Below are 27430 nucleotides of genomic sequence, written 5' to 3'. Positions count from 1 at the left end.
CTGCACGGTAGCAGCTTGACTGTGTTACCCTAACAGTTCCTCATCTCTTGGCTTTGCCCGAGGCTTCTCTGCACTATTCTGTGGGACACCTGTGGGACCCCATTCTGCCCACCTGGCTCCTGCACAGATCTCAGAGTTCAAGGACAGTCTCTAGAGGAATTATCTGTATATAAATGTACGTCTCAGGTTCTGCTTTTTGGGGCAACCTAAGCTAAGACATTGCTCTAAGTCGCACAGCAGTTAAGCTGTGAAACCCAGGTAGGAAAATATTCACTCTATGTAAAATAATTATAAGCACCCAGAACCAGGATATAAATACATCAATCTTTTTAAAGGGGCATGTGTGCACGGAAGAGGAGTGTACACACAAAATCAGATAGGTTTAGGAATGGAATAACTACGCCAAATGTAAATGGACTTTTTTGATTTTTTTTCCCTCTTGCTTATCTGTATTGTCTAACTTTCCTAAAGTGACAGCTGTTTCTTGTGTCATGGATGGGGAGCAGGGTGGCAAACTGATCTATGCCAGTTTATTCACACAGAACCCTCAGGTTCTTTTAGCAGATAGCGGTAGCCATGGACATACTTGAAGTGGACGTGGGTTAACTAGCCTCTGCAACCTCACTATCATATTATCACAAAAGCAAGTCTCAGACCAAAATCTGCCACACATGCAGACTTATTAAATAAGCATTCATTAGCAGGCAAACATAAGACAGTCCAGGCAGCCTGCTCTGGAAGCTGATCAAGTCCTAGCTCTCTGCCCATCTGAGTACTGCAACTGCTCCCCGAATGGAAAGTTCACTGGAAGAAGGCAGATGAACATTCTAGAGCAGTGGGTCTCAAACTTGAGCAGGCATCAGAATCTCCTGGAGGGCTTGTTAAGGCACCGATTGCTGGGCCCTGACCCCAGAGCTCCTGACTCAGGGGGCACTACGCTTTGAGGTCTGGCTTTGTTATTCTCTCTGATGACTGGCATCAGGCAACCAGCAATTCCCTCAATGGCTGGGGGACCATTTAGGGGGTTAGTCTATGGTCTAGAACACCAGCCCCTGGGGTGTAGACTACAAGATGCTCTAGATTCTTTTACCTAAAAGGCCTAAGGGTGGAGAATGTCTCTGAAAGGTTTTAGAGGATACCACTAATGTCATCAATGAAAAGCCATTTCTCATCCTCATTATGCGAATTAGCAAAGCCTGATGCATTCCTTAAGGTCCAGAAAACTGAAGTTCACAGAGATAGTTGTGTGTGTTCACATAGATAGTGTGGCCTCACTGATAGAATGCTAGCTGACTACCCCTGTAGTGTGAATGCTGGGAGAGGGCGCCTAGGGTCTAATATAAATTAGCACAAATGCCTAATGACACGCACCTAAACAGAACGTTTTAGAGTAAATTATAGACATCATTAATGGGAAGGAAAGTTCATTAACAAATTGATGGGCATTTGTTTGGTCCCACAGACTGAGCCTGAAATCATAGAGGAAACCAACATTGACAGAGTGAATGAGCCCCGGGGCTACGCCCGGTCGAGGCAGGTGAAAGGCCACTCGGAGACCTCCACGCTGAGCTCGCAGCCCTCCATCGACGAGGTCCGGCAACAGATGCACATGCTGCTGGAGGAGGCCTTCAGCCTGGCATCCGCAGGACACGCAGGCCAGAGCCGGCACGCAGAGGCCTATGGCTCTGCCCAGCACCTGCCCTACTCCGAGGTGGTGACCAGCGCTCCTGGGACCATGACGCGGCCCAGGGCTGGGGTGCAGTGGGTGCCGACCTACCGCCCAGAAATGTACCAGTACAGTCTGCCCCGGCCGGTAAGTCAGACATCCCTCCGCGTGCCTGCCCTCATCAGGTCAGCTCCGGCCAGGGTGTTCCGACAAGGGTTTCAGAGCGGGGACTTTCCTGATGAGCCTCCTTGGGATTTGGAAACAAACTTTGCTGGGCTTTCACACGTCCTCCACCCAGGATCCAAGCCTAAGCCTTTTAGTCCTGTGGACACAGACACACAGGAAGCCCTTATGTCCGACCGTAATATGTTTTAGAATGACTTCCCTTTTTTATCCCTTCTGTGAAGGGCTGACCTCACTCTTCATGCGCTAGTTGCTTTCTACAACCCTACGTTTAAAGGCCCTGGTTTAAATGTCAGAACGTGTTGCAGAGCCCTATGTTAGGGGGCCGTGTAGCCTGGTGGCTCCCAGCAGAGGCTCTGGAGGCGGTTGCCTTGACTTTGTATCCCAGCTGACTTTGTAACTTGGAGACTTAAATTTTCTACAAGTAAAGTAAACAGGTAAGAAAAATAACTGATATCCTAGGGTGGTTGTAAAGATTAACCAAGTTGATATACATGAGGTACTAGAAAAATGCCAGGCACCCAGTAAATGCCATAGAAGTTTCAGCCATGATTATCTCATTAAGTAGTAACTGTACTTCAGTATCTGAGAAAGCATCCAATGACTAAAAGCTTCCATGATTTAAACAACCACTTTAATTAGTTTGCATATAATTAGTTCATCTTGCATATAATTAGTTCATCACCATAGCATCTACAGATATCTTTTTTTTTTTTTTTTTTTTTTTCTTTTTGCGGTATGCGGGCCTCTCACTGTTGTGGCCTCTCCCGTTGCGGAGCACAGGCTCCGGATGCGCAGGCCCAGCGGCCATGGCTCACGGGCCCAGCCGCTCCGCGGCATATGGGATCCTCCCAGACCGGGGCACGAACCCGTATCCCCTGCATCGGCAGGCGGACTCTCAACCACTGCGCCACCAGGGAGGCCCTACAGATATCTTTTAAAAAAGACGTAGTTTTATAAGCCACAGACCATAATAGGCAATGCTTTGTATATGTATAGATTCCACCCTTGCAATACTTCATGCCCTATCCCCAAGGGTTACTCATTAATAGAGCTTTATAAGTTGTCGTTGTGATATGTAATTACCCAATAAAAGCTAACATTTATAGAGTGCTTCACTGTTACTAGGTACTGATCTAAGTGTCATGTGTATGTTAACTCATTTATTTAGTCCTTACTACAAGCCTCTGAGACAGGTACTGGTTTACTAGTTTTATCCCTATTTTACAGATGAGGAAACTGAGGTTACACAGCTTGTTCAAGTCACACAGCCAGGAAGGGGCAGTTCCAGGACCCAAAGCCAGGCCATCTGGTGACAGAGCCCATGTTCTCAACCTGCCTTGGGCTGTTCCATTGTCTCTCCATCGTATTATTTCTTTCATTTTCAGTAGACTATTGGGGATACCTATGGGCTTGTGGAGCCTTTTGATAACTCCAACCACCCCACCCCCCCAAAGCACACACACTACAGTGGCACTTAATAAACTGCTGTTATGCTATGGAACTACCTAATCTACACACTATTGTGAATTTCCTTATTCTTTGCTCCAGATTCCTCCTGACCAGGTCCCTGAGATGTCTCCCCTTCACACTTCTCCTAATCCCCTCAGTCTCTCTTTCTGTCGGTGCTCTCTCTTGGAATGTCAGTCTCTGGCCCAGCCTTTCCCTGTTGATAAAACTCTGTCAGGAGAGACCAAAGTTTATTTCAAACTGAGCCTTTGGGGCAGGGACACTTGTGCTTGAGTGCGGTCATCATCACTGCAAGGGTTGGTCCTTAAGTCGGCAGGTGCAGAATTTCTATTTTGTCTGTTCACTCCAGGGTGATCAGATCATGCTGATTAAACTCACAAAAACTACTTTATTATTAAGAATATTAACTTACAAACCTGCAGTGAGATGCTGAATGATCAGGTGGGCCAGAATACTTGTTTCCTGGTCTTTCCTGTTAATGGTCTTTCATTAAGTAAAAGCCAATTCAGGGGAAGTATGACATTATCAGAAGGAGAACTGGTTGGTATTGGAGTCATCTTCCTCAGTCTGTAATATGCAAACCCCGAGAGCATAGTCAATAAAGGAAATAGAGTGAATGTGGGACATCTTTTTTCACATCCCATTTTCTGAGATATGGGTAGAATAAAATGCAAAATTCTTAATATAATGTTTAAGTTAAAATAGAAGACTTCGGGGCAATGCCCAGATCTCAGGAATAGGAGTTTGCCTCTGCCATCACGGAACTTTTCTGAATCTGTTCAAGAAGCACTGCCTTCCAGAAGAGTGTCAGCAACTCTGGGGCCACCACTGGCCATGCTCTCATCAGATGAGATTCCAAATATCCTTTTTTCAGAAAGAGTTAGAAAAATGCTCACTGAGCCTGGCAAATCTGTTACTTTAAAATACTTTCCCATGATAGTCGTATTATAGTTTCCACAATCACAGTTTTCTTAACTAATTGCCCATTAAATTGGTACTCTTCTTTATGGGGAAAGAAGGGATTTTCTCACTGAGATTTAGAAAACACTCTAATCTCACCACATTTATACCTACCTCTTAAAGTGGCTGTCCCCTGGGGAGAGTTACCTGTATCCATTCTATACTGATCCACACTGACTTCAGTGTCGTTGGCCCATTCTTCCTGATTCCAGACATTAACCGTGTCCCCGAATTTTCCCTCAGCCTAGAGTGGAATGGCACTCGCCAGCTGAATGACGTTAGCCAGTGATCATAACTCTGAGTCTCAGATCCCTCAGCCATAGAATGGTGGCGAGAAGAGGGCTGCAGTGAGGAAGGGATGGTAATTCGTGTAAAATGCTCAGCACGGTCCTGGCATTTAGTAAGCACCTAACACGTGTTAGTGGATATTAATCAGAGTGCTTCATATGGAGCCTAGCACATCAAATTACTGGATAAATGGTAGTCATTGTTATAAAAATATTCTCTTCTTTTCCCTGGGTTCCACTAGTTATCTCCCTTTCCCTGACAGTTCTGAGATTATATCTTCTTCTACTCTGTTACATTCTTTTAAGAGCATGCTCTGTGCTCAGGGAGGCTTCACTTCTGCTTAAAGATGATTCTCAAGAATGACTGGGCCCCTCTAGCTGGAGGCCAGATTCTGGGAATCTGTGAAGAGATCTGGGTTTCAGAGAGAAAAACTTAAATAGCTGGGTTGAGTCTTCCAATGACAGGCAAGAAGATGCCACAACCCACATCCATATGCCTCAATTTAACAAAACCATCTAAAAATGTCATTGTGGGAATATGAAAACTTGGATGGTTCTGTTTGTTATAATTCAGGGTTGGCAGTTGTGCCAGGAAGGGCAGAAACATTAGCATCATATACTTTAAAAAATGAAGCCACCAAAAAAGGGGAATGGACTGAGCAATAACACAGCAGAGAGATGGACCGTCAAACTGAACAACATCAAAGGCAGTTCTTTCGTTATTAAGGTTTCCTTTTGCCCACAATAATGAGGTCCTTATTTTAACGAAAAGAGAAATGGCTAACAATACACAGTAGCAGTGATGATTCTTAACCCAAGTTCTTGCCAAGCCCTCTGTGCTATGATAATGTGGAAATCAGTGGACAGGGTGGCAATTTAGAATGATAACTGTGATTACTTTTCAGCTTCCAAAAAGGAAGCACTCTGAGCGCTGCTGTAGGATAGTGGGAAGCTGGTGGTTCTCAATGCACTCAGCCAGGCTGACGGCATTTATATCGTGGAGAAGGTTACTGCTGGCAGCTGGGGATTTCTGCCCTGCAGTTCAGGAGACCCTTGATCATATTTTACCCCTTGAATCTGGGAGGAAATTGGACTTGACACCTAATGACCAATCCAATTTTGCTAGCAGCCGTAATGAGTCTGTGCCAAGAGGAATGAAAACACCCTACAGCCTTCCTGTTGGTGTCGGGGATTCCGAGAAAGGGATGGGGTGAAAGCATCTTCCCCTCTAGAGGCCTTACAGATGCAACTAATCGTGATAATAATAGCACAATACCAGCTGCCCTCTCTTGCGCTCCTGCCCTATACAGGACGTTAAGCTAAGTGCTACTGTCTTTTTTGACCTAACACCCACCCTATGAAGTCAACATTACTACCCCCGTGTACTCCATGGGAAACTGAGGCCTGGAGAAGTGAAGAACCTTGCCTAAGGTGACACAGCTCTGAAGGGCAGAATGGGGTTAGAACTCAGGGCTCTCTAACTTCAAAGCCCATGCTCTTTCCACCCTCTGGCCAGGTGATCCAGAGGATGTCCTAGCCTCTGATGAGGACTCAAATCTCCTAAACTTCAGAGTGTGATCTTATAAGGAAGCTTAACCAGTTCGATGGGATTTGGTCCATTCCTATCATTGCCCCTTGTAGGAGAGACATCTCCATAAGGATGGAATTGAGAATATTACAGCCCGTTTTCCTCCTCTCCCCTCAAAAACAAAGCAAAACAAAACCAAAAAACCCCTTCTGAAACCTTCATTAATGATGAGATATGCAGGCATACCAGGCAGGAGTTTGCATCCACCGCAACACTTGGCTTCAAGAAATGTTGCATTTCTTGTGTTTCTCCAAATCAAATTTGAATCTGTTCTGAGCTGCCATCTGGCCAAGTTTGGTGGGGCGGGAAAGGAAGGGGGGAGGGGGAATGGGAATTCAATGTCAGTTATTGCACAAAAGTCATTGACAGTTTGCTGAAGGTGGAATAGCGGGAGAGGGTCTACCCCAAGCAGTGTTGATGGGTGCTTAAGGATGAAGGGAACCCACCAAACCGAGAAGGTATCTGGAGACTGAAAAATGAGGCAGGTAGCTCCATTTAATCAATGGATCAGTGTATTATAGGGTAACTTACATACAGGGTAGGATGGAGCGGATGGCGATCCAGAAGCATTCACAGGCTGCACTCCACACCACAGAGGGGCCGCTGGGACAATTTTACAGCTAACCTGGGGTATGGGGGTACGTGCTTGGAGACAGGGAGTGCATTCCTACGTCAAGACTTACGGTGAGTAATTAGTCTTGTGGGTGCGGGGACTACATCATGAAGGGCTTTATCATTGTTTGGAGAGTAACAGAGCATAGAGGCCACCTGGACCTAATGGTCATTAAATAATATCTATTAACTACAAAGCCCTTGATGGCAGAGAAGTGATTTACCACGCAGTACAGTCTTGGGTAGGGTCAGTGGAAGGACAGGAGGAACTGAACGGGTCCAAGACGGCATCAGTTATGCTGGCAGCCAGACAATGGAGCGTTGTCCAGCTCCCAGGAGTCCATGAAGGTAGGTCGCTCTGTATTACCTGGGACAGCCTGCGCTGGGGCTCTTTGCCTTTGGACTGCCCCAAGGAAGCCCTGCTTGAAAACCGACAGAGTACCCAGCGTCTGGCAAAGGCATACCCCTCTAAGCTTAATCATTCGAGTGAGTAAAAACCAGTTTGTACAGGAAGATTGTGGAAAGGGAGAGAGGGAGGGAGGAGAGGAGTATGTAGCTCAGCTCACAAACTCAGGTGTGCAAGACATGTCAGTTTATTTTCCTGTAACCTTCCAGCGCCAGAAGTTCAGTCTCAGTTCAGGGTTTCCCTCCCCATCTCTGATTAAAGCTTAGTGTGGAGGGGGGAGGGGAGGGGAGGGGGAGCTACATGGTGCAAAGCATGGTCAGGGTGGGGAAGAGGCTTCAGTACTTGGTCCCAGTTTGCTCTCATCTAACTACTCATCTGGCTGATGTCCCAGAGAGCTGCTTGTTTCCATCTAGTCTGCAGGTGTTAGTCCAGGTAGAGCACAGCTATATTCTGGTCCTCCTGCTTACAAGCTCTCTCCAGATCCCTCCTTCCCCTCCTCCCGTGCTTGAGCCTTCTCTCTCCCTCTCTCTCTGCCTCTCCCCTCTCCCCCTCTCTGTCTCTTTCACATGCACGCGCGTGCGCGCGCGCGCACACACACACCCTTGCCCCTCTCCCCTCTCTAGCATCTTCCTTATATTTATTCTCTCCTCACCTCCCCATCCCCCTGTGCTCCCAGATTGAGGCGCTTCTCCAGACCCGTCAGCATCTAAGCTCTCTTCTTCCTAACCTAAGGGTGTTTAGAGGGCAGAGTGGTCTAAAAGTACTTCACTTCTTCCAAATCTCTTGTTTTGGCATCAGCCTTCAGCCTTGAGTGCTCTAAGGGCTTAGGTTTTTGATATTCAAAATCCTAAATGCTTGCAATTCAGTAGCTTGGACTTTTGAAATGCCAGTAAGAGTTGGCTCTTGGGCCATCTTTAGTGGGGGTAGCCTTCCTTCCCTGGGGCAGGAAGGTGCGATGCCCTCACTGCTTGGGGCAGGGGAAGGGCCCTGGATTCAAGGAACCGTGGTGGCAAAGTCTTGGTTACTACAATTACTATATCAAAATATTATCTTGTCTCAAAAGGAAGAGAATGTCATTTATTGAGTACCCACTATGTGCCAAATGTCATATTAACATATAAAATGAGTCTTCTGAACAGCCTTTGAAATGGGGGTGTGATTCTGTTACTTTCATCACCTAATGAGAAAACAGACACAGAGAAGGTAAGTTACTCGAGGTCAAGCAGCTGGTAAAGATCAAGCCAGGATTCAACTCCAGTTTTTTGTTTGTTTGTTTTTGCTTTTTTTAAATTGGAGTATAGTTGTTTTACAATGTTGTGTTAGTTTCTGCTGTACAACAAAGTGAATCAGACCCAGTTTTGTCTGACTCCAAACCCCTGCCCTCTGCATCACACCACCCTTAGCTCAGAATTGTGAGATAACACCCTTAACTGGCTATGTGATTTTGAACAAGTCAGTTCACCTGTCTGGGCTTCCATATCTCCCTGTGTTAAGGTAAGAGGTGTGGTCTCCTGCTCTTTCCAGCTTGAATCTTCTATGATTCCCAGGGCCTGGAAGCCTCAGTGTTGCTCCATCAGTAACTCCTGTTGAGCTGACAGATCAAGATAAGCACTGAGTTTGCACCATGGGGTCAGTCTTCAATTACAATGCCCTCTGTTTTCAACTAAATAAGAACTATCTGCTGGCAGATTCTACTTTGTGCATCAGAATGTAAAGTTATTTGTAGCTGCATGCAGACTTAGACACTTGTTGTGCCCGGAGCAGTACTCGCAGGGTCAGCACAGTGTGGTGGAAGGGGCACCTGGCAGTGGAACCCAGCATTGTCAGCAGGACAGGAAAGATTGGCACATTCGCTCTGCCCTGAGGCTGACTTGCTGTCACAGGACAAGGGCCTCCAATGAGGGTGGGGGCTTTGGCCTGTTGTTCCTCATGCCCCGACCAGTGCAAAGCCTGAGAACCCTGACCCGTTCCTCCGTCTGCAGCCTGCCCCTTTGACTTCTCACCCCTCTAGTGCTACCCCTTGAGGTTGATCTTCATCAGATTCCCCCTCTGGATGGATGCACATGCACAAGGAGGGTCCAGCACACAGTGGGTCTCACCCGGGCTCATTCTCCACTGGGTTTGCTAGAAAGAATGGCTCTGACCCACCCCCTCGGCACCTGCCCAGGGACATCAGGGCTGGAACTTTGAGCAAACTGTGGTCACTTTCCCTTCTACTTTTTTTTTTTTTTTTTTTTTTTTTGTGGTGCGCGGGCCTCTCACTGTTGTGGCCTCTCCCGTTGCAGAGCACAGGCTCCGGACGCGCAGGCTCAGCGGCCATGGCTCATGGGCCCAGCCGTTCCGGGGCATGTGGGATCCTCCCAGACTGGGGCACGAACCCGTGTCCCCTGCCTCGGCAGGCGGACTCTCAACCACTGCGCCACCAGGGAAGCCCCTTCCCTTCTACTTTTACAACCAAACCTCTGAGCCCGAAGAGTGGCCTATTTTTGTCACATCCAGGTTCCTTCCACCTCAGAGACCTGAGAGCTATTTATAAAGACTGCCTACAGTTCTGAGTGTGATCTCCTTTCTAGCCAGAGGACAGGGATCCCAAAAGATGGTGTCCTTGGGGGCCAGACTGGGCCCCTCACGGCCACTGTCACAGAACTGGAAACTTGGAACTAGGTAACAGTTTTGAGCAATAGCTTCTAGTGAGATCCTAGTCACAAAGCAGCCCGCAGGGAGCCAGGTTCCAGACACATGGAAAGGGGAGCCAGAATGCGAATCCAGGAGGACTTAGAACTATGGGGAAACCGCACAGGGGGAGGTAGGAAGACACTGCTGGGGGGATTTTCCTCAGCCATTAGCACAGGGCACAGGTAGCCTTTCTGCTTTTTATGTGGTCTCTGTGGCTGCAGGGAGCCCCGAGGATACAGACCAAAGGAGACCTTGATCTCCTGTGTAGTCTTGCTTTGTACCTGGAAAAATCATCCAAAGCAGGAAATTCCCTTGGTACTTGTCAAAAGTTCAGAACTTTTAATCAGTTCTTTGGGGAACTGTTACAAGACAGACATAAAATGCATTTTCTTGGCTGGAAAACTGTGTTGGCTACAGAATAGGCCTTCCAAGAACCAGGGATAAAAATAAGTTGTCTGTCTCCTCTACTGATATCATGAGAGGCCAGAAGAGAGAAGAGGGGCTATACACCCCTTTCTCTATTTTGGGAAAGACATATCCTTACTTGTTGGTTTGTTGATAATAATGGAATGCAAAGCTGGAAGGACCTCCGGGACAATGATTTTCAAACTCTGTAAAACCATAGGGTTCAGGGAGGTCCCCAGGGTGTCATCATGCAGGTAAGCAAAGGGCCAAAGTCACCTAGGCATCCCTACCCCCAACTTCAACCAGAGCAGTTCCGCTTTAATCTGGTTATGTATTCGGGTCACGTCAGAATGGTTTCATGGCTAAATAAATGTTTGTTTGGAAGCTCATGAACTACTCCAATGCCGTATTTCACAAGGAAAACCAAAAACAGAAAAATGAGATGCAGAGAGACTGAATGACATGTCCACAGAATGTGAATGGCTGAATCAAGATGAGAGCCTTGGTCTCCTGACTCCTGGCTCACTCAACATTCATTCAACAAATAGTTATATAGCAGTACTAGGTGCAAAGCACTTTGCTTGATGAGGTGGGAGAGCCAGGATGAGAAAGATGTGCTTGCTGAACCCCAAGGAGCTTAGGATCCAGTGGAGCTTAAGATTTTGGTTCCCTGAATACTACCTTAGCATGTATACTGGGTTGGCCAAAAAACATCTTATGGAAAAATACAAACGAACTTTTTGGCCAACCCAATAGTTTACTGATGCTAAAAAGGAAAATGCAGCATGGTGATGTAGCTTTCCATATTGATTCAGCCAGTTCCTCTAGATTTGGGCAATTGTTTTTTTCATTCTTGTTCTGGAAAATTACTGTTGATGACACATTTCTAGGTTGACAGTTATTTTCTTTGAGCACTTGCATACCATGGTCTTCTGGGTGCTGTTGAAAAGTCATCTGTCAGTCTAAATGTCATCCCTTTACAGGTGATATGCCTTTTTTTCCTCTGGCTGCTTTAAGACCTTCTCTTTGTCTTTGGTATTCTACCATTTCACTACAGTGTATGTAGGTGTGTATTTTGTTTTATTTATCCTTCTTGTTATATATTATACTTCCTAAAATGATTAATTTATTTCTTCAGCTCTGGAAAATTCTTAGTCATTGCTTCTTAAAATATTGTTTCTTCTTTCTCCAACTTTTCTCCTTTGGGACTTTGATTAACTGCATGTTAGACCTTCTTATTCCATCCTCTGTATCTTTTACTTCTCTTTTATATTTTCTATCTTTTTTTTATCCATTTAATGAGTTTCTTTTTATTTTATTTTTTGAATTTTTGAATTTTAGTTTATTTTTTTATACAGCAGGTTCTTATTAGTCATCGTGGTACATATATACAATGGAATATTACTCAGCCATAAAAAGGAACAAAATTGGGTCATTTGTTGAGACGTATGTTTTCTATCTTCTTGTCTCTTTGTGTTTCATCCTTAGTAATCTCAATTCCATTTTCTAGTTTATATTTCTTTCCATCTGTGATAAATCTATTACTTAATTCGCCTATATTGAGTGTTTTATTTCAGTATTTTTTTCACTTCTAAAAGTTCTATTTGTTCTTTTTCAAATCTGCTGGATCATTTCTGATAATGTTTCTGTCTGGTCAGTTATTTTCTTAAAACATTTCTTACCTTGTTACTTTCTATTTTGTATCTGGAAATTTCAAACTCTAAAGTCCTTTAAGGTCTAAATTTCTTGTTTTTTCTAACTTTCACTTATGTTTTCTGTTGTGTTTTCTGATATTTGATTATGAGCTCCTTTTTGCTTCATCTCAATCTGTGCCAATCCCGAGAGCCTAGATTAGGAATATCTCTTCCAAAGAGGACTTACAATTGCTTCTGCCTGAGCCTGGGAGCATTGCCAACCTTCCTCCCTGGGAGGAACCAATGTTAGCCCCTTCCAGGTTGGCTGAAGGGTCTCAGTTTCACCTGCCTCACCTTGCCCTGTCCCAGGCTTGATCTCTTAATTGATTACCAGTATGGCATTTGTTTTCGAGGCAATCCCACCTTTCATATTTGTTTACTACTCATTGTTTCTACCTCTGATTTCAGCTCACAGTTTTTATTTTAGTTTGCTGAGATGTGAGAGGGATGGGGTGGGTAGTGGGTGGAGTCCTTAAGATTTTCCTTATATCCTGCAATTCCTACATGCATTAAAAGCCAGGTTTTATCCAGGATCTACTTGTTATTTACTGGGTAGGCCCTTATGAGTAGGTAGTCTGCCATGATGCTGAAGGGAGAAGCCCTCATTCGGTTTAAAGAATCCTGTTTATGGATTCTCTCTGCTGCTGCTTTCTGTCTGGATGCCTTCAGGTTTAAAGCCCTATGATCTTGTTCCTCAAGAGATCTGGCAGGCCTTGATACCTAAAGAAAAAAATGAATGAGAAGCACAAGCCAATCTTTGTCTTCGCAGAGAGCATTTCTAGATTTTCTCCTGCTCAAAGAGGCTGTGGCCTGGCTGTCTGGTCCTGTCTCTGACCATTTTCCTTTTCTCCCCTCCTATGTTGATTAAAGTCTTCACTTTTGTGGCATTTCTGATCCCTTATCTTTGAATAGTGCTTTATAGATCACAAAATACTTACACATACACTCTCTTGCCTGATCTTCTTTGCACCCACCCCCTCTGAGCAAGGTATCCTTGTCCCCATTTCAGAAGAAGACACTGAGGCCCAGAGAGGTCACCTGACTTGCTTAGGGACATAAAGTCTATTCATCAGCAAATTAGAGCCTCCACCCATATTTCCTGACTCCAGACCCATTACTTTCGGCCACTAAACCCACTTTCCATGAGTCAGAAAGTAAATGCAATCAGTGATTCATTCCTTATCTAATATTTATTGCTCATCCATGGTATAACAGGCAGTGTTCCAGGCGCGAGGATGCAGCTGAGAATAAATCTCTTGCCCTCATTACAGTCTAGTTTGTGGCAGATAATAAATAAGCAATGATATAATACCAGAGTGACAACTGCTATGCCAAAAAATAAAACAGAATATGAAGACAGAGTAAATGGGGCTAACAGGGAATATGGGGCTGGATGAATGAAATGAAGGAAGGAGCCACAGGAAGGACTGGGAGAGAAGCATCCCAGGGGGAAGGAGCAGCATGTACAAAGCCCAAGGCAGGAAAGAACTTGGCAGATTCTAAGAACAACTGAAGGACTCTGTGACTGCAGTGGCCCAGCAGAGGGGAGAATGGTGGCAGATGAGATAGAAGAGTGGGCGGGGGAACATGTTAAGGGAGATCGAAGGGGAAAGTTTGAGGAAAGAAGGAAAGTCTAACCCTCGGAAGTTTGCTTCCCTTTTAAGTAAGAAGAACCTGTGTGTTGATGGACACCGGGTTTTAACACATCTCCCTCTATTTGCTCGTCTCTTTCACAGGCCTACAGGTTTTCCCAGCTTCCTGAAATGGTCATGGGCTCTCCCCCTCCACCTGTGCCTCCACGGACTGGCCCAGTGGCTGTCGCTTCTCTCAGGCGGTAACACATTCCTTTCTTTGCCTTATTTGGAATATTTGCAGAGGATTTGGTCCTGTGTGCCCCGCCCTGACAGATTTCCTTCCTGCCCTGCCCCATTCAGGGTGCATCACCTGTACAGACAACCATGTGCCTGGGACACCCCAAGTACCATGAAGGAAGGAAGTGGGGGGCCACAGAGGGTTGACCTACTTTCTTATCATTGAAAACTGAAAGTCCTGTAGAACCCACAATTGAAAAAACCCAAGGTCAACTGCCCCATACCTTGACCTTGAACATCTAAAAATTACTCCAACTTGGGCTGTCACAACAGCTGCCTCAAGTCTGGGCGCCTCCTGCCAGGTGTGTGCACCCAGAAGGCCCTTTGTTATTGAGGGGTAGTGTCCGAGAGGCCAGGGTGCAGCATGTCTAGCCTCCTGCCCTAACTCTTGACTTCCAAGATGGAGAGGATGAAAGCACACGAACTTGGATAGGTCAGCTGTGAAACATATATTCAGCATTCTCTTTGCTCTGTAATAATATAAAAAGCACATGTTTTAAAAAAAGATAGACAAGAAACAACAGCCAAGAGCCCTGGGGGAGGTTGGAATAGTCATCATGTCCAAGGCCAGGAGAGACAACCGTGCCCTGGGGCCTGTACGGGCCACTGCCCTGGCCCTCCTACCATAGCTTCCTCCAACATGCTAATCATACACTATTTGTGGGCCACAGGTCTGAACTTTGTCAAAATGGTGAAAAGAAATGAGTTTTCCTCAGAAACGACCTGCCTTCACTTCCAGCAGTTTAGGATGCCGAGCTGTGTGTAGACACCACCCTTTGACCCCAGTCAAGCTCAGGGAGGGATGGGAGGCAGCGGATCAGGGTTCCACCCTAACCTGCTGTGTAACTCCAGGCACATTGCGTCCCCTGTCTGGCTCCTGTTTCCTTATCTGTAAAGTGAGGGCAATGACCTAAATGACCTCAAAGGCTCTGGGAGTCCTCAAAGGTGGCCAAGTGTATAGAGCAGAAGCCAGGGATTTTCCTAGGATGGTTTTCTAAAGGAGTAGCAGATGCCTGGAAAGAGCCTGTGGGAAGCCAGGGCTGTGGGAGTGAGCAAATGGGAGAAGGAGGGACGGAGAAAGGGAGACCCTACACTGCTGAGCCCCCAGCAGCCCACCCTGATGTGTAGTTTAATCCTCACAGCCTGTGTTTGACCCTCCCTGGGGAACAGTTGCTCCTGGGGGTTCTGGATTGGAGGAGCTTTTCAATCAGTCGTTTGAGCTATGTTTGCTGAAGGCCAGCACCTATTTCTTTCTTTTTTTTTTTTTTTTTTTCGTGGTACGCAGGCCTCTCACTGTTGTGGCCTCTCCCGTTGCGGAGCACAGGCTCCGGAAGCGCAGGCTCAGCAGCCATGGCTCACGGGCCCAGCCGCTCCGCGGCATGTGGGATCCTCCCGGACCGGGGCACGAGCCCATGTCCCCTGCATCGGCAGGCGGACTCTCAACCACTGCGCCACCAGGGAAGCCCCAGCACCTATTTCTTATTTCTTATCTCAACCACCAATCTCCTCTCATGTCCTTCTGCACCGTCTGCCATCCTTGCCAAATATCAGGAGGTCACTGCCCTCCTTATGAACCCAGAGGGTTAGACCAGGGAAGAACCTTTGAGATGGAGGCATCCTCCCCTTTCATTTTACAGATGAGGAACTGGGGCTCAGAGACAGGAGGCAGCCAGAACCCAGGCTCCCGATGCGCTCCCTTACCGCGCCTCTATTCTGCTCTTAGTATGACAGCCTGCCTCTGCTTAGAGGGTGGCCCTGTGGGCTGGCAGCCTTTGCCTCCCTCCACTTTAATTTTAGGAGAGCCCGAAGTGCCTCTACCACAGGGAAGACAGAGACTGGCTACAGCACCCTTTATACTAGGGGGAGAGGCCCGTGCCCTCACCCCAGCCCCCTCTTCTTACATGGCTTTCTGAGCCATAAGTGAAGAGAAGTGTTAAATGCGCCAGATTCTCTGCTTGCCTGTGGAACTTAAAAAAAAAAAAAGTGTTCTCTCATTCATAATGCCAGAAAGTACTAGGCTCCTGCTTCCGGGAGCAGCCTGAGCTTCCCAGAGCCTAGGGCTTCTTGCTTCCTGCCAGTAGCAGCAGGGAACGCGGTCCCCGCAGCCCTCCAGGGTCTCGTCCCGGTGTCAGGAGGGGGAGTGGCGGCGCACTCCAGACGGAGCCTTCCCATTGGCTGCCGATGATGTCATCACCTGCCAGGTCGACCATCCCCAGCTAAGACCCAGCGCTAATTCTTGGCTCATTTTTATGTGGAAATTAAGTGTTCTACTCCCCAGAGACATGAGAGTCACCCTCAGGGGAGCACTGACCTTGACTATCTAAAAATGACTCCACCTCGGGCCACCGCGACGGCTGCTCCAGGTCTGGGCGTGTAGGCCCCCTTTGTTATTCGGGGGCAAGCCCAGGCCTGAGGACCCCGCCGTCGTGGGGCTTGGAGGCCGAAGCCATCCCCCGGCCGTGATCTGCCCCGCGAGCCCCGCCTCGCCCGGCCGGCCGCGGTCCCTGGAGACGGCTAAGGCGGCCCCTCTCCACCCGCAGGTCCACCTCGGATGTTGGGAGCAAGACCAGGATGGCCGAGTCCGCGGGGCCTGAGCCCGCCCAGCTGCACGACAGCGCCTCCTTCGCGCAGGTGTCCCGAGGCCCTGTGTCTGTGGCACAGTTGGATCAGTCGGCTTTAAATTACTCAGGTGGGCAAGAGGAGAAAGGCCTGGAAGAAGCCCGCGCCCTGCGCCAGCCCCCGCGCTGTGCACTTTGTCCTCCCCGCTCTCCACCTTCTACCCGCCACCGTCAGGAATCAAAGCAACTGTATTTCTGGATCCCCTCTGGACTTCAGTAGCCCTGGCTAGAAGAGCTACTGCTTTTATTTCTTAAAAAGATCTGAACTCTGACAAAATATTAAGATAGGTTACGGTCAGGGTGGATGTTCACATTTTGCCAGACTTAAGGCCTTTTAAAAAATGATTATATATATATCTTTAAAGCGTTCCAGATACAACTATCCACTCCCAACTCATTCCCCTTCTCCCCAGAGGTAATCACAGTCTTTAAGTCATGGGCTTTCACTACGTATGTATATCTATACAATGGTATATGTTAATGCTTTGTATATTTTAAATTTACATAAGTGATGTTAAGCTATACCTTTCCTTTTGCACTTTGTTTTCTTGGCTTAACATTGTTTTCAGAAGTTGTCCAGGTTGCTACACACATGTTGATCTAGTTCATTTGTTCACACTGCCATATGGTATTCCATTATGTGATATGCGACCATTTAGCCTATCCCCTAGTGAGAGACATATTGGTTGTTTCCAGTGTCTTGCTATTACAAACAATGTCAATGAACATGGAGGTTTGAACATGCCCCAATGGGTTTTGTCATTTATCCAAACCATACCTTTTAGGCTAAAACTGCAAACACTCGGTTGTCAACACTTACTAAAGCATACTGTGTCCAGAAATGCCACCAGTGAAATCTATTCCTTTAGGTTCCTCTTCTTGGCTCTTGAAAAATACCCATTCTCTTGGGAGGAAAACACCTGGCACCCCAGTAGGTCAGGGGTGTTGGGATGGGGATGGGGGAGTTGGTGAGGGCTCAGCAAGGACTGTTGAGCCATCACTTCTCTAGAAAGCTAGGTCTGAGTCCCAGCAGGTGATGCCTCCACTACTGTCTGGGCAGGTGAGCAGGGCTGGGGCTGCAGGTGGAGGTGTGATGCCTTCCCATCAGCCCTTCCCCCAAGGCCAGTGTCCTCCCATTTCCCAGCTTCCCCCAGCTTGTGCATATGTCAGCCCAGTGGGCGAGGTGCCTAATCTCGCCCGTCCATCTCCTCCATGCCAGGTAATACGGTGCCGGCAGTATTCGCCATTCCAGCTGCCAACAGACCCGGCTTCACCGGCTACTTCATCCCGACGCCTCCCTCGTCCTACAGGAACCAGGCCTGGATGTCTTATGCAGGAGAGAATGAGCTCCCGAGCCAGTGGGCTGATTCGGTGAGACCCTTGCTGATTCCCTCACAACTTTACCTGCTTGACACCCTTCAGGGAGAGAAGGGATGTGAGGCTGAGACTGAGTGTTTTGTTATCTCAGGCCCCCTCCCACCAACCAGGTGGCTAAAATCAGCTATTAGAGGAGACAGTGCGGGGAAGGGAGTGTGATGTCCTTTGACACAGGAGCCTTCAGTCAGATTCCACCTCTTTCCGGAGGGCGCCCTTAATCAAATACAGTTTTATAATAACTACCATTTTTTGAGTACTTTCTATGTGCCAGGCACTATATTAGATGTTCTATTTATGTTATCTTATTTAATCTTCATGAGACCTATCATGTAGGTATTATTCCCCTGATGTGTCCAGCAGTCAAACCTGCATCTTTCTGGCTCCAAAGCCTTTACTAAATTTGTTCCTTTCAGCTTTAAAATCCTGTGAAAAGTTTAGATGCAATACCAGAAAATGAAGTATTAGAAACCCAAGACTGAATTACTTTGCATGTAGATCTAAAGCTTTCTGCCCGTCTTCCAGCTGAAGACTGTCTTGGCATGGTCTCCTGGTTTCTTCCTTCATTATATTAGTAGGAGTTTATGGCACAGTGGACCTGGCCCAGCCTGGACCAAAGAGGGGCAGCAACCAGATGAACCTAGATATTCACACCCAAACCTGCGTCTGAGCCACCTGTCAAGCACTGCCAAGTGAAAAACAAAAAACAAGCAAACAAAAATAGCACAATGATGGCCTCTAGAATGAGTTGCTCCACTCCCTGTGTGAGATCATCCATCATGGATAAGAAAGGCAGGCTGTTTCCTAGGGCCCTGTGGTGCTGTGTGTCATTTTAGGGTTTGGTCTCAGCATTTGAAATACATCCTAGATTTAGGAAACACATTGACGCCTGTGTCATCTTTTCTCTCTGTCCAAACCCCTGGGGTCCATACTTTCTACCCCTACAGGTTCAATTCAACCTCAGCGTTGCTGTCTCTTCTTGTTGTAGTGATGCCACATTTAAACAACATCATCAGGGTAAAACTACCCTACGTATATTAATTTTCCTAATAATCAAAGCTATTCCTTTAATTTCCAAAATATTTAAAAATATATGCCACCTGAATTTTTAAATTCTGGAATGAATTACATCCTTCTCCCTTCCTTCTTTAAAAGAAAAATATAATTTAATTAGTCTTTAACACATGATTCAGCATCATTATTATGGCTCACTGTACTAAAATGACATTTGTCAGATGGGCTCTGACGGTTTGTAGGATTATTGCCCCTATGTCAGGCATCTCTAAACTATTATAATTTTTGGAATTATTATAAGGCTTAGTATGTTTTTTCTTTCTCTGACCTTGCTCCCGGCTCACACCTTGCTCAATTTCCCCACTTTCAGATATATACTCACCTTTAAATATGCTTTTCCTAATGCTCTGTTATCTGCAAATGAGGCATGTCTGAGCTCATTAGAGTTGTTTGTAGAGCTGGAGTAAATAGTCTCTGAGAGAGTAACTGGAGGGCTTCCCTACTGTTCAGTCTACAAATCTTAATGCGGGAGTGTATGGCATCTCTTTTGGTTGTTTGTGGGCCTTTTTTGCTTCCTTTGTCATCCTCAGCTCTTCTAAATAGCTGAACTCACCGGGTGTGAGTTGATCAGTTCAGAGGTTATTCACCTCCATAATTCCACTTGCAGTCTAAACATAATGTGTACTTTTCAGAAAGTAGTTGATACTTGTGCTAATTAGACAGTAGACCTGCAGCTTTGTCAGCTCACCCTCTGCATGCAGGGTGCACTGGGTGCTTTGCAGGAGTCAGCAAAAGTATTTACAAAACCTTGTCCCTTGCCTTCAAGATACTTACAGATAATACTTAGCCAGGCTTATGGTGACATCCAGATACCTTTGGGTTCATGTTGCCTTAAAGATGAAGGAAAAGGAGCCCAGCAAATAAAAACTTAATCTTTTGGACATGATGACTTGATCACCATGCCACCCCCCAATTGTGAGGGAGTGCTAGTTTCCTATTAGTTGTTTTTAAGAGGAAAGTGATGGCTGCAGCCTAAATGGGTCTTTCCTGGAGCCCCATTACCACCTTCAGTTAAGCAGGGTGGCATGCCCATGCGTGGAGCACAGCAGCCAGGAAGCAAGCTGGGAGGTCAGGTGCTTTATTGAATTTGAAATTCAGCACAGGAGGCTCAGAGGGACCAGATGTTGGCTTGAGAAAGATACTCCAGTGGGGAAAATATTCACCCTCCACATCCATGTGAGAAGAAAAAAGCCCCCACCATCATTTGGATGTCTGACCTTCCTGATCCCAGGTATCCAGATATTAGGAGCTAACTTGTATAAAATCACCTGGACCTGGCTTGACAAATAGGTTTCATCCTTGGTGCTGGATGGAGAGGGATTGAGAGGGGGTTCCCAGGCTCATCAGGAAAGTGTGCTGTGATCAATAGGTGATGCCTGCCACAGGCACTGGCTAGGGAAGGAGTGGTGTTTGCCAGCCCTGGATTTTGGCCCGCAAGGTGCGGTGGCTCCCGCCTGCATCTACTGTAAGGGAGGAAGAGTGTGTCCTCTCCTCATCTTCCCTGCCTCTGAGTATTACCCTGAGGCCACTCCAGTGGCGTCAGGTGTCCCTGGCCTGTCCCAGCCACAAGCACCAAGTTGCTTAATGCTGCAGAACTGGGAGGTCTCAAGAGTTGGACACTGACCCTCAGCTCCAGCTGAACTTGAAATGCAGGGAAAGGGGACATGGCAGCTTCCTTCACAAACATACGGCACCACTTGGTCATCCTTCGGTGATTTTCAAATTGTGCCGCTCAGAACCCCAGGTCTGAGACACTCCCTACTGTGTACCATGCACAGTTCTGGGCACTGGTGCACAGTGGTAAGCAGGTGAGACACAGTTCTGCCTTCACAGTCAATGCCTGAGACACGCGATGGTATTGTGAGTGATAACTGTTATGCTAGACAAAGTGCATGGAAGGACCTTACAGGGAGCTCTCAGCTAATATAGGACTGGGGAAGGTCTCCCGGAAGAAAGGGAATTTGAGCTGAGACCTGACAGGCAAGTCCCATGTCCTGGCCTTAGCTCTCTGTTAGCCTCCAGTCACCTGTGCGTTCCCAGCTGTGTGGCCCAACGGCTGGGACAGTCCGGCTCTGATTTTCCTCTAAGATGCAAGTGAAATATATTTGCTGCTTTGTCTTCCTTTACCAGATCTTGTAGGGAAATTAAAGCCCCAAACTTTGGGACATCCATCCCATCACTTTTTCCCTCACTCGGGTCCTTCCCGACTCTTACCTGGTCCGTTGAGGTAGCCTCAGAACTTATCTCCTCTCCACCTCCAGTGGGTCCACCTCCAGAGTGTCCTTCCTAAAATACAGACCTTTCCTCTGCCTGACACCCACTGGTGGCTCCCAGGCCAGGCCTTCTCCGGAGGGGTTGTCAGAACCTCTGGCAGGGACTGGAGAGGCCTGCTTTCCTGCTACACATTCGCCCGTACAAAATTCTGAATCCTCACCCAACCCCTTCCCACTCCATCCTCACCAGCGCCCAAACAGACATCTCTGTAAAGAATGGAAACACACTCAATTCCTTAGAAGTGCCATAGAAAACTTTACTCCATAGCCTGGCGTTCAGCAGCTTTTTGATCTGGCCCTGACTGCCTGTCTTCCTGAGCTCCCCTCATACCCCACACACCCTCTCTGGTCAGACCAAATCACTGAACCTCCCTGGGTGCACCTTCCTCTGTGTACCTCCAGGCCTCTGCATTGCTTTTCCCTCTGCCTGGAATGCCCCTCCCACCTTGTCTTCTGAAAAACAGCCTCTTCATCTTCCAGACTCAGCTAAGCTGCTCCTCCCAGAAAGCTGCCTGACTCCTTACATGTGTCCCATTCACGGTAGCACCCCATACCTACATCATCCATGGGCATTTATCTTGCAGTGTTGCAGTTAACATTATGGGATATAAAGGCCTTTTGTGGATTACCATGGAACAGCATCCCCTTTTATGACACTGCTTCTGTGGGAAAGTTGATCCTGAATTCCGGATCATTGCCCTGTCCTTATTACTATAAGTGTCCATATATGAAAGCATAGAACTGTGTATCTTCCACTTTTAATGAAAAGAGAAATTTTTTTCAAGAAGCCAAGATCATATTCCAGATCCAAGACAATATAGTGCAGTGACTAACTCCCAGCCTGGAGCTGCATCTCTCAGTGGCTTGTTAGCTGTGGCACCTTCAATTGAGGCACTGTTTGCTTCAGTTTCCTGTTCTGTAAAATAAGGGTAACAATACCTACCTCCTAGGTTGTTGTTCTGAGAATTAAATGAGACCACGATTGGAAAGCCCTTAGCACAGGGCTCATTCAGTATTAGCTGTTATCATCAGTGATAAATCCCTGAGTCCTTTTTTTATAAAAATATATAATTAAAGTCTAATTTTTTGAACATCTTTATTGGAGTATAATTGCTTAACAATGTTGTGTTAGTTTATGCTGTATATCAAAGTGAATCAGCTATACGTATATATATATCCCCGTATCCCCATATCCCCTCCCTCTTGCATCTCCCTCCCACCCTCCCTATCTCACTCCTCTAGGTGGTCACAAAGCACTGAGCTGACCTCCCTGTGCTATGCAGCTGCTTCCCACTAGCTATCTGTTTTGCATTGGGTAGTGTATATATGTCCATGCTACACTCTTACTTCGTCCCAGCTTACCCTTCCCCCTCCCTGGGTCCTCAAGTCCATTCTCTATGTCTGCATCTTTATTCCTGCCCTGCCCCTAGGTTCATCAGTACCGTTTTTTTATATTCCATATATATGCATTAGCATACAGTATTTGTTTTTCTCTTTCTGACTTACTTCACTCTGTATGACAGACTCTAGGTCCATCCACCTCACTACAAATAACTCAATTTCGTTTCATTTTATGGCTGAATAATATTCCATTGTATATATGTGCCACATCTTCTTTATCCATTCATCTGTCGATGGACACTTAGGTTGCTTCCATCTCCAGGCTATTGTAAATAGAGCTGCAGTGAACATTGTGGTACATGACTCTTTCTGAATTGTGGTTTTCTCAGGGTATATGCCCAGTAGTGGCATTGCTGGGTCGTATGGTAGTTCTATTTTTAGTTTTTTAAGGAACCTCCATACTGTTCTCCATAGTGGCTGTATCAATCTACATTCCCACCAACAGTGCAAGAGGGTTCCCTTTTCTCCACACCCTCTCCAGCATTCATTGTTTGTAGATTTTTTGATGATGCATTCTGACCGGTGTGAGGTGATACCTCGTTGTGGTTTTGATTTGCATTTCTCTAATGATTAATGATGTTGAGCATCCTTTCATGTGTTTGTTGGCAATCTGTATGTCTTCTTTGGCAAAATGTCTATTTAGGTCTTCTGCCCATTTTTGGATTAGGTTGTTTGTTTTTTTGATATTGAGCTGCATGAGCTGCTTGTATATTTTGGAGATTAATCCTTGTCAGTTGCTTTGTTTGCAAATATTTTCTCCCATTCTGAAGTCTGTCTTTTCATCTTGTTTATGGTTTCCTTCGCCGTGCAAAAGCTTTTAGGTTTTATTTCGTCCCATTTGTTTATTTTTGTTTTTATTTCCATTTCTCTAGGAGGTGGGTCAAAAAGGATCGTGCTGTGATTTATGTCATGGAGTGTTCTGTCTTTGTTTTCCCTCTGAGAGTTTTAGTGTCTGGCCTTACATTTAGGTCTTTAATCCATTTTGAGTTTATTTTTGTGTATGGTGTTAGGGAGTGTTCTAATTTCATTCTTTTACATGTAGCTGTCCAGTTTTCCCAACACCACTTACTGAAGAGGCTGTCGTTGAACAGACTATCCTGTTCCATTGAGCTATATTTCTGTTTTTGTGCCAGTACCATACTGTCTTGATTACTGTAGTTTTGTAGTATAGTCTGAAGTCAGGGAGCCTGATTCCTCCAGCTCCAATTTTCTCTCTCAAGATTGCTTTGGCTATTCGGGGTCTTTTGTGTATCTATACAAATTGTGAAGTTTTTTATTCTAGTTCTGTGAAAAATGCCCTTGGTGGTTTGATGGGGATTGCATTGAATCTGTAGATTGCTTTGGGTAGTATAGTCATTTTCACAAGGTTGATTCTTCCAGTCCAAGAACATGGTATATCTCTCCATTTGTTTGTATCATCTTTAATTTCTTTCATCAGTGTCTTATAATTTTCTGCATACAGGTCTTTTGTCTCCTTAGGTAGGTTTCTTCCTAGGTATTTTATTCTATTTGTTGCAGTGGTAAATGGGAGTGTTTCCTTAATTTCTCTTTCAGATTTTTTGTCATTAGTGTATAGGAATGCAAGAGATTTCTATGCATTAATTTTGTATCCTGCAACTCTACCAGATTCATTGATTAGCTCTAGTAGTTTCCTGGTAGCATCTTTAGGATTCTCTTTTTATAGTATCATGTCATCTGCAAACAATGACAGTTTTACTTCTTCTTTTCCAATTTGGATTCCTTTTATTTCTTTTTCTTCTCTGATTGCTGTGGTTAAAACTTCCAAAACTATGTTGAATAGTAGTGGTGAGAGTGGGCACCCTTGTCTTTTTCCTGATCTTAGTGGAAATGGTTTCAGTTTTTCACCATTGAGAATGATGTTAGCTGTGGGTTTGTCATATATAGCCTTTATTATATTGAGGTAAGTTCCCTCTATGCCTACTTTCTGCAGGGTTTTTATCATAAATCAGTGTTGAATTTTGTTGAAAGCTTTTTCTGCATCTATTGAGATGATCATATCGTTTTTATTCTTCAGTTTGTTAATATGGTGTATCACATTGATTGATTTGCGTATGTTGAAGAATCCTTGCATTCCTGGAATAAACCCCACTTGATCATGGTGTATGATCCTTTTAATGTGCTGTTGGATTCTATTTGCTAGTATTTTGTTGAGGATTTTTGCATCTATGTTCATCAGTGATATTGGCCTGTAGTTTTCTTTTTTTGTGACATCTTCATCTGGTTTTGGTATCAGGGTGATGGTGGCCTCGTAGAATGAGTTTGGGAGTGTTCCTCCCTCTGCTATATTTTGTCTTTTTTTTTTTTTTCTTTTTGCGGTATGCGGGCCTCTCACTGTTGTGGCCTCTCCCGTTGCAGAGCACAGGCTCTGGACGCGCAGGCCCAGCGGCCATGGCTCACGGGCCCAGCCGCTCCGCGGCATATGGGATCCTCCCAGACCGGGGCACGAACCCGTATCCCCTGCATCGGCAGGCGGACTCTCAACCACTGCGCCACCAGGGAGGCCCCCTCTGCTATATTTTGGAAGAGTTTTAGAAGGATAGGTGTTAGCTCTTCTCTAAATGTTTGATAGAATTTATCTATGAAGCCACCTGGTTCTGGGCTTTTGTTTGTTGGAAGATTTTTAATCACAGTTTCAATTTCAGTGTTTGTGATTGGTCTGTTCATATTTTCTATTTCTTCCTGGTTCAGTCTCAGAAGGTTGTACTTTTCTAAGAATTTGTCCATTTCTTCCAGGTTGTCCATTTTATTGGCATATAGCTACTTGTAGGAATCTCTCATGATCCTTTGTATTTCTGCAGTGTCAGTTGTTACTTCTCCTTTTTCATTTGTAATTCTGTTGGTTTTAGCCTTCTCCCTTTTTTTCTTGATGAGTCTGGCTAATGGTTTATCAATTTTGTTTATCTTCTCAAAGAACCAGCTTTTAGTTTTATTGATCTTTGCTGTCATTTCCTTCATTTCTTTTTCATTTCTTTCTGATCTGATATTTATGACTTCTTTCCTTCTGCTAACTTTGGGGGTTTTTTGTTCTTCTTTCTCTTATTGCTTTAGGTGTAAGTTTATGTTGTTTATTTGAGATTTTTCTTGTTTCTTGAGGTAGGATCGTATTCCTATAAATTTCGCTCTCAGAACTGCTTTTTCTGCATCCCATAGGTTTTGGATCATCGGTTTTCATTGTCATTTGTTTCTAGGTATTTTTTGATTTCCTCTTTGATTCTTTCAGTGATCTCTTGGTTATTTAGTAGCATATTGTTTAGTCTCCATGTGTTTGTACTTTTTACAGTTTTTTTCCTGTAATTGATATCTAGTCTCATAATGTTGTGGTTGGAAACGATACTTGATACAATATCAATTTACTTAAATTTACCAAGGCTTGATTTGTGACCCAAGATATGATCTGTCCTGGAGAATGTTCCATGAGCACTTGAGAATAAAGTGTATTCTGTTGTTTTTGGGTGGAATGTCCTATAAATATCAATTAAGTCCACCCTGTTTAATGTGTCATTTAAAGCTTGTGTTTCCTTATTTACTTTTTGGATGATCTGTCCATTGGTGAAAGTGGGGTGTTAAAGTTCCCTACTATTATTGTGTTACTGTCAGTTTCCCCCTTATGGCTGTTAGCATTTGCCTTATGTATTGAGGTGCTCCTATGTTGGGTGCATAAATATTTACAATTGTTATATCTTCTTCTTGGATTGATCCCTTGATCATTATATAGTGTCCTTCTTTGTCTCTTGTAATAGTCTTTATTTTAAAGTCTATTTTGTCTTATATGAGAATTGCTGCTCCAGCTTTCTTTTGATTTCCATTTGCATGGAATATCTTTTTCCATCCCCTCACTTTCAGTCTGTTTGTGTCCCTAGATCTGAAGTGGGTCTCTTGTAGACAGCATATATACAGGTCTTGTTTTTGTATCCATTCAGCCAGTCTATGTCTTTTGGTTGGAGCATTTAATCCATTTATGTTTAAGGTAGTTGTCGATATGTATGTTCCTATTACCATTTTATGAATCAATTTGGGTTTGTTATTATAGGTCTTTTCCTCCTCTTGTGTTTCCTGCCTATAGAACTTCCTTTAGCATCTGTTGTAAAGCTGTTTTGGTGGTACTGAATTCTCTTAGCTTTTGCTTGTCTGTAAAACTTTTAATTTCTCTGTCGATTCTGAATGAGATCCTTGCTGGGTAGAGTAATCTTGGTGTATGTTTTTCCCTTTCATCACTTTAAATATGTCCTGCCACTCCCTTCTGGCTTGCAGAGTTTCTGCTGAATGATCAGCTGTTAACCTTATGGGGATTCCCTTGTATGTTATTTGTTGTTTTTCCCTTGCTGCTTTTAATATTTGTTCTTTGTATTTAATTTTTGATAGTTTGATTAATATGTGTCTTGGCGTGTTTCTCCTTGGATTTATCCTGTATGGGACTCTCTGTGTTTCCTGGACTTGATTGACTATTTCCTTTCCCATATTAAGGAAGTTTTCAACTGTAATCTCTTCAAGTATTTTCTCAGTCCCTTTCTTTTTCTCTTCTTCTTCTGGGACCCCTATAATTCGAATGTTGGTTCATTTAATGTTGTCCCACAGGTCTCTGAGACTGTCCTCAATTCTTGTCATTCTTTTTTCTTTATTCTGCTCTACGGTATTTATTTCCACTATTTTATCTTCCAGGTCACTTATCCGTTCTTCTGCATCAGTTATTCTACTATTGATTCCTTCTAGAGAGTTTTAAATTTCATTTATTGTGTTGTTCATCATTGTTTGTTTGCTCTTTTGTTCTTCTAGGTCCTTGTTACACCTTGTATTTTCTCCTTTCTATTTCCAAGATTTTGGATCATCTTTACTATCATTACTCTGAATTGT

At 45.1% G+C, this 27430-nt stretch overlaps 1 protein-coding gene across 2 annotated transcripts in view; it reads left to right on the top strand.

Moving 5' to 3' along the window:
* KIAA1549L (KIAA1549 like) overlaps positions 1 to 27430 on the top strand; it is a gene marked incomplete at both ends in the record, with an annotated part of 280146 nt that overhangs the window by 249879 nt on the left and 2837 nt on the right. For both annotated transcript variants that reach the window (XM_082627296.1, XM_082627295.1), the window contains 4 exons: positions 1463 to 1813; positions 13684 to 13781; positions 16359 to 16507; positions 17656 to 17807. In XM_082627296.1, the coding sequence (XP_082483422.1) occupies positions 1463 to 1813; positions 13684 to 13781; positions 16359 to 16507; positions 17656 to 17807 (750 nt within the window). The remainder of the gene's footprint in view (positions 1 to 1462; positions 1814 to 13683; positions 13782 to 16358; positions 16508 to 17655; positions 17808 to 27430) is intronic.

The sequence above is a fragment of the Mesoplodon mirus genome (genome assembly GCF_964341445.2).
Source record: "Mesoplodon mirus genome assembly, chromosome: 7".
Classification (NCBI taxonomy): domain Eukaryota; kingdom Metazoa; phylum Chordata; class Mammalia; order Artiodactyla; family Ziphiidae; genus Mesoplodon; species Mesoplodon mirus.
The sequence above is the reverse complement of the archived record's forward strand: the minus strand, read 5'-3'. Positions and strand labels throughout refer to the sequence as shown.